Source organism: Micromesistius poutassou (genome assembly GCF_964030765.1).
Source record: "Micromesistius poutassou genome assembly, contig: SCAFFOLD_6418, whole genome shotgun sequence".
NCBI lineage: Eukaryota > Metazoa > Chordata > Actinopteri > Gadiformes > Gadidae > Micromesistius > Micromesistius poutassou.
Genome location: NW_028177360.1, coordinates 1 through 7,500, shown reverse-complemented (window position 1 = coordinate 7,500; position 7,500 = coordinate 1). Strand labels below are relative to the sequence as shown.

Sequence of the window (7,500 nt, the reverse complement as noted above, 5' to 3'; positions counted from 1 at the left end):
TGTATAATATGAATAATGTTTTTTTTGGATGTCGTAGTTAAGGCGACCGCCTGAGCTGTAAAGAGTTTAACTCGTTCATAATGTACCAGTTGAACACATGAACATATGATTAAAATCCATGAATGTACAGCGCATTAATGTATGTCATCGTACACGCACTAGTACATAATCTACCACAATGAACACATGACGACAGACATGATCCCGGTCGGGCTGAAAGGTGCGGTTACCGTGACGCCCTCGGGCCAGCGCAGCAGGGCCAGGTGCTCGTCCAGGATCCCCCGGAACCGGCGCCCGGGCCCGGCCGTGAACCCGGGCAGGCGGCCGAACTGGGTGTAGTAGCTGACGGCGCCCGGGCACGGCGGCAGCAGGGAGGCCGCGTCGCTAAGCCACTCCCACTTACCTGCCGACAAGTCAGAGGACGATTCGGTTTGTACCTCAGAACCAGTTCTGAGGGGTTAGGGTTCAGATCCCTGGTGTGGTCACCATCTCCGGGTACGTCTTACAGATATGATATGACGTCTTACAATCGGAGGTTTATCGATAACTTCGCGAAGAATTACCGCAATACACGGTTGAAAACTACACAACGTGTACTCGTTTTACGTCTATAAGATTGTAACAAAAAATAAATAAATACAATTATTTAATATTTTGGGGCGCAGGTGGGGTCCACAACCGGGACACGCCCCTGGTCACATGACGACGAACCGCCCGTCACGTGGTGTTATGTTAAGTCACGTTAACGATACCTTTCTTGCTCATCCTCCCCCACGTGACGGTGGACAGGAAGCCGTCCAGAGCCGCCAGGGTGCCCTGGCCCGTCACCGCGTCCGACACCAGGATGGTGTTGTTCAGGTCGATGTGGAGGACCAGTTTCCTCCTCGGACCCGGACCCGGACCCGGGGGGTCGGGTCTGTCCTCGGACCCGGACCCGGACCCGGACCCGTTCTGGGTCACCTCAAGGAGGGCATCGGGTTCTGGGCTCGTTCGGGTCGTTTGGGAGTCCGCCATCACAGTGAACGAGTGACACGGACGGACGTGATTAATGAGAAGTGGACTCCACGGAGCTCAGGACGGGGACATCATGCTGACCACCGGCCGGCTTCTCGTTGTGTGTCAGACGGACCGCGTTGTTTACTTCGTCAATACCTCGACTCTTCCTCATCGGTCGGGCTGTGGAGCAGCGCCCCCTGGCGGCCCCGGAGGACCCGGAGGACCCGCTGGCGCTCCGGTCACGGCCGTCTGAACTGTATCGGCTAGGCCAGTGGTTATCAAACCACCTCAGATAATATTTGTCTCCCAAGTACCACCATTAGGAACAACGTTATAAAATATAACAAACTACAGTAGCGTAGGCCTGCGGCCCTATTCTGCTACACACAGTTCACGCCGGAGGCACATTTAGTCTTAAAAATATATATTATTTATTGTCCACTGTGGTCAGCTGTACAAAGTGGTAGCACTAGAACAGACACAGAGACACACACGCACACAACAAGTGAGAACATTAAGAATAACAACTGTGTACCAACAACCTGTTTGAAAATGTAAGACTAAATACAAATAATATTGAAAGTTGGCCAGCCCGCTGATAAGGGCGCGCCTGCCTCTGCAAACACAGTCCCGCGATGTCTGGACGCACTGAGGTCAGCTTCAGTCCGTCACTGCCACGGAGCGATAGGATGTCTGAAGAGGCGTCAGGCTGATAGTGACCTCTTATCAAAAATGAAGGTGTCAGATACTGGTCTTACCGCAATGATTCATGGGGGTAGCCTTTCATCAATGTTGCATAAATGTAATATGTTAGTTATTGAAAATACATATTAACATGAAAAATAACATGAATACACATTAACATAACTGTTATTGAATGCATATTTGAAAAAGTATATGTTGGATTCATGTTAATGTGTATTTAAAAAAATAAAAAATAAAAAAAATCAAGAATAATTTTGCGACCCCACTGCAGTACCTTTGCGACTCCACTTGGGGTCGCGACCCCAAGGTTGAAGACCCCAGGGCTAGGGGGAAAGGGCTTTTACGAGACCACGCCCTAGGGCCCTCACCCCTACGGCCCTCACCCCTACAGCCCTCACCCCTACTGGGAGGGAGAGCATGTCCCTTACCCCCAAAGCAGCTGCTGAAGGGGGATTTCCCCCAAACCTTTTCTAGACCAAGACCACAGACTGGAGGTACCTTCTGACCCACCAAATACTACACCACTAAACCAACACCCCAATCACCATGAGAGCTCTATATTTGTATTTTTTTGTTATATTTAAATTGTATTTATTATATAACGTAGCCTTGGTTGGTCTGTCATTTTAAGAAAGTAATACAAAAAAACTTAGAACTAAACAATTCTGATATGGTAATCATGACCACAACAAATTATATCAGAAAGAACTCAAAAATAACCACCACTGACCACATTCTGTTCCGTTTAGTTTTTAGAAAAGAAGTTTATTTATATTAACCATCTATTTCATATTCCCCCGCAGCCGTCTCCACCAGCCCCTCCTCCTCCTCCTCCTCCTGAACGGGCGTGGCCGCAGGGCGGGGGGGGGGGGTCCTACAACACAGACCATGGACCCCCCCCCCCAGGGAGCTGCTGCTGCTGGTACGAACATGCAGTCATGCACATTTCCACATGGTTTGAAATCAGCCTTCAGTAAACTCAGGGCGCAGCGACAACGACGATGGATCATATACAAAAAAAAAAAAAAAAAAAACACACAAGAAACTCAAAACTCTTCAAACTGATGCAACCAAGGGTCGGATTAACTGGACTTTTATACAAAAACCAAAAGCAGAAAACAGGGAAACGAAAGAAGAAGAAGAAGAAGAAGAAGAAGCAGCTTCTGCGCTTCGGGTTGTAAAAGGCTAGCACCCACCACACGTATATACATCAACTGCTACGTCGTTACCGCGGTAACAGAGTTACTCTAACAAAGCACGAAGAGAGATCAGAGAGACAAAAGAAAAAAAGACAAAAGAACCGAAGAGAGGAGCGGTCTCCTCCCCGGGTCGGCCCCTGTGTCGTCTTCTGCTCGACCGGCAATAAAAGCAAGTTTCCAAGAAAATGAAGCATCCTGATGCTCTCTCGCTCTCTCTCTCTCTCTCTGTCTCTGTGTGTGTGTCACCTGTCATCTGCCAGGTGACAGGTGAGCCCGGGGGGGGGGGGGGGGGCGTGTCCGAGCTCGGGGGGGGGGAGCAGGAGTAGAGGAGAGAGAAGGTGCGTGGGGGGGTGGGCGGGGGGAGACTGATGAAAGGCCCGGACTAAAGAAGCGTGGTCACGTCGGACCACGCGTGAGACACCCTGCAGCAAAGCGTCTCCATCGACTGCAGCTGCTGCTGCTTAAGGAGAGAATGAAACTTAACCCAGAGAACGTACGTGAGCAGTCCGCATGAACCAACCGTTATACACACACACACACACACACACATATATATATATAAATAGTAATACACATCCTATGGGAACCTGGTGTGTCGGGACGCGTGTGGAATTATTCAGCACCAAGGAGAAGTCCTTATAAGGCCGGGGGGCGGGGGGGGCGGTGCGGAGACGGTTGCTAGGCGCTAGTCCACCTCCTCCATGTTGCTGTAGGACGACCCCGAGCAGTCGCCGGCGTTGCTGTAGAGGTCAGAGGTCACCTCGGCGGGCAGCGTGGGCGGTCCGTCGGCGTCCGTCAGGTCGGCGGCGAACATCGGCTGGCTGGAGCCCTGCAACGACAAGAGCCAATCAGAGGAGGAGCCAATCAGCCAATCAGAATGCATGAGACGTGTGGGACTGAGAAACACGCCAACGGCCAATCAGAACTCATGATACACAACACAACCCTCCCTGATAGCCAATCAGAGGCGGTGGCACACAGACCCAACAACTCAGTAGTTCAAAAACGTCAGACGTTCAGAAAAATGTGTAAAAACAGACAGAAGATTAAAACCGGTTTGTATGATTTATTGTGTGCAGGACGAAGGCGTGGTTACAGTTCACCGCCAGGAGATGGAAAAACGTTATTGCCACCATTAGGCCCGTTTTGAAGACGGGAAACAAAGACGTTGTTATTCTGAGCACACATTGAGCCCCTCTTCCACAACTAATAAATGTCATTCCTTAAAATGGACCCCAAACTCGTTGGTTACACACACACGGACACACACACACACACACACACACACTTCCCTTCCTTAAAACCTCCTACATTCAACAAAAAGGGTACAACTGACTGACTGTTAAAAGGATGAAGAAAATTGAAAACATGTCATTGGAATAAAATCAACGCATCAAAGTAGTGGACGTTAGGCCTTCATTCGTCAGGTTCAGATACACGCACAACAGCAGCAGCATTATCATTATTATTATCATCACAGTATTCAACTGGAGAAGACCTTTAGGAGCTCCCTGAGACCGGTCTGGGACGGTCTGTCCCCCCAGGACCACCGGAGGAACCAGGAGGTGAACGCCCCCCCCCCCTGCTGGTTTGAGACCACAGGAAGAAGCTTCTAGGAGACTCTGGTGTGATTCTGCGTTGGTCTAAACATGCGGTCGGTCATAGGACGGTGTGCAGACCCGTCGTGTTTAGTGCCTGAGCTTACAGTCGTTGACGGAGTTTCGTTACAAACGAGAGCGTCGTTAGTCCCCCGTTGGTGTCCCGGTACATTTAACGATTCGTTACGTCACTTCCTGTCCCCAACGGCAGCGTGTCACATTAATTATTAAACATTCAATGACTGTCCAGGTCGCACTTGACATGTTAGAACGGTGAGCATGGCTATGGCTTGAGACAGTGACACACGTTTAAGATGGAAAATAAAACGACAGACGACCGCGGAGACACTTAAATACGACTCACCACACGTTCAAAAAAAAAAAAAAAGGACGACAACAAAAAAAACGTCAACACATTATAAAAGGTCTTTCTAAATAGGAAAAAAAAATATCTGAAGAAGTTTGGGAGCGCCTCTATTTTATCCTGCAGTAGGAGACGCAGCCCAGACACACACACACACACACACACACACACACACACACACACACACACACACACACACACACACACACACACACACACACACACACACACACACACACACACACACACACACACACACACACTTCATCCATCTTTGCATTAGTGTTGCGGTCTTCCCCGAGTGCAGAGCAGCAGCAGCGACGACGCATGCAGACACTGAGCTCATGACGGCGGCTTGAAGCTACGGTTCATCCAGTCTTCCACAGGAGCGTTTCCTCTTCCTGCGTCTCTCCTAGTGGACGGCGACAGACACGTCCGTACATCCCACATGTCCTCTGCAGCCAATCAGGAGCTGCTGAGGGGGTGTGACTCCAGACGCGTACGGAGACGCAGCGGTCTGCACAGAGCCTGTCCCGTCGGGGGGGGGGGGGGGGGGGGGTGTCTGTTCCTACGCAGACCAGGAGCAGGAGAACCCCCCGGGGAGCCCCAGGGGGGGGGGGGGTACCCCGCTGTAACCCCGCTGTAGAGCCACAGGGTCCGGGTCCTTCTTGTGCTTCATGCACCAGTGGAGGTTTCCTCTAGAAGCTGCCGACGTGTTGAAGGACCAACGCTGCAGTCACCGACCACTGAGAGAGTCCAGCGCCGCCGCGTCGCTTCAGGGCTTCGCCGTCGGTGTCGGTGACGGGGGTGGGGGTGGGGGGGGGGGGGGGGGCGTTGGGCGGCGGGGCGGGGGCGGGGCTCAGGCCCGGGGGGTGCGGTACACCAGGGGGTAGGCCAGGTTGAGCAGCAGGGCCAGCAGGGCCACCAGCGTCCCCAGCACCAGGTACTGGACCCAGTCGTCCTCCGGGGGCGGCACCGCCGCCACCGCCGTGCGCGCCCGGCGCCATCGCCCCGCCCGCCCCTCGCCGCCGCTGCCGCCCGCTCCGGGGGGGCACCGCCGCCGCCGCCGCTCTCCGCCGCACGCCGCGGGGCCCTTCCTCCTCCTCCTCCTCCTCCTCCTCTTCCTCCAGTTCCTGCCATATTAGTGAGGCCTGCGGTTGGAAACCTGCGTCAGCGGGCGGGGAACTGGTGCCGGCGGCAACACGCTTAACAACACGCTAACAACACGCTTAACAACACGCTAAGGCTAACCCTAACACGCTAAGCACATACGCTGACCCGAAGCTAACAACACGCTGACAACATAGTTTCCCCCCCACACACGCTCCCAAAAAGCCAAACACACTCTTCCCCCCCCCCCCCCCCCCCCCCACACGCTGACGCCACACCCTAGGTACGATCGTACCAGTCCAGCCCCCCCCCCCCCCCGCTGTACTCTGCATGGGGCCCCATGGGTGCGTCGTACCGGAGACACGCCCTCACAGCAGGGAACGTGACGACGGCACATGACTGGTCACCCAGCAGCTGGTCTAGAGTACACAGCATCACCGCCCCACCAGCCCTCCTCTGCCGTGTGCTCCTGCGTCTCTACTGATCTGATATCTGACTCCATCGGTGATCGGCTGCCGTCTCCCTCCACCCTCCGGGCCTCGGGCCCCCTGCTGGGCAGAGGCCCAGCGTCTGACTGGGGGGGTGGGGTCTACAGCCAGGTGACGGACGGGCTCCCACACACACACCTGAAGCACTTCTCTGTCTAGGTGACGGCGAACGTTTGACCCCTGCCTGACCCCAGGGGACATGGGGGGGTGGTGGTGGTGTTGGGGTGGACACCCGCACTACAGCACCACCTTCTGTTGACCGTGTGTACGGACAAATACTGAGTAACACACGCACGCACGCACGCACGCACACACACACACACACACACACACACACACACACAGAAGGGACTAACAGTGAACCCCGTTCAGAAGGAGACTTCCATAACAGCCAGATTAAAGAAGAACACTCAGATCCTAACGGTACAAAACCAACTGGAGGTTGGATTTGGAGAGGCTCCTAGTGTCTATGACACATAGCAACAGTCTTCACACATAGCAACCTGTGTTGGCATGTGACTGTGAGTGTGAGTGTGTGTGTCTATACATTTGTGCATGTATTTTTGCGTGTGTGTATGTTTGTGAATGCATATCGCTTCATGTGAGTATATGTGTTTGAATGTTTATGTGTGTAGGTGACTTCATGTGAGTTTGTGTGTGTGTGTGTACACGTGTCTTTGAGTGCGTGTGTGTGTCTTTGAGTGTGTGTGTGTGTGTGTGTGTCTTTGAGTGAGTGTGTGTGTGTCTTAAGAGTGCGTGTGTGTGTGTCTTTGAGTGTGTGTGTGTGTGTGTCTTTCAGTGCATGTGCGTGTGTGTGTCTTTCAGTGTGTGTGTGTGAGTGAGTGTGGCCCCCCCCACCTGGCTGACGGCCCCCCCCCGCGGCGCCGGGGGCCTCGTCCCCCAGGGGCCCCAGGAAGCGCGGGGGCCGCTCCACGGGGGAGTTGCGGCGGCGGTAGAACAGGACGTAGGCGTAGCGCGTCACCACCTGGCTCTCCTCCACCATGGTGACGGTGCTGTCGTCAAACAGACGCCAGCCTGGG

At 53.6% G+C, this 7,500-nt stretch overlaps 1 protein-coding gene and 1 long non-coding RNA gene across 2 annotated transcripts in view; both read right to left on the bottom strand.

Moving 5' to 3' along the window:
- LOC311376208 (uncharacterized protein) overlaps positions 1 to 1,155 on the bottom strand; it is a 2,867-nt gene extending 1,712 nt beyond the window's left edge. Inside the window, exons 1-2 of the mRNA XM_084491077.1 lie at positions 753 to 1,155; positions 231 to 403 (exon numbers count right to left, since the gene is read on the bottom strand). Of these exons, the coding sequence (XP_084347203.1) occupies positions 231 to 403; positions 753 to 1,014 (435 nt within the window). The 5' untranslated portion in view covers positions 1,015 to 1,155. The remainder of the gene's footprint in view (positions 1 to 230; positions 404 to 752) is intronic.
- A 1,179-nt stretch (positions 1,156 to 2,334) lies between these two features.
- Positions 2,335 to 7,490, bottom strand: LOC311376209. Its single transcript, XR_014643873.1, has 2 exons — positions 7,319 to 7,490; positions 2,335 to 3,729 (listed from the first exon to the last, which is right to left on the bottom strand). It is a non-coding gene; the product is annotated as an uncharacterized lncRNA (long non-coding RNA).
- Positions 7,491 to 7,500: the final 10 nt, after the last annotated feature.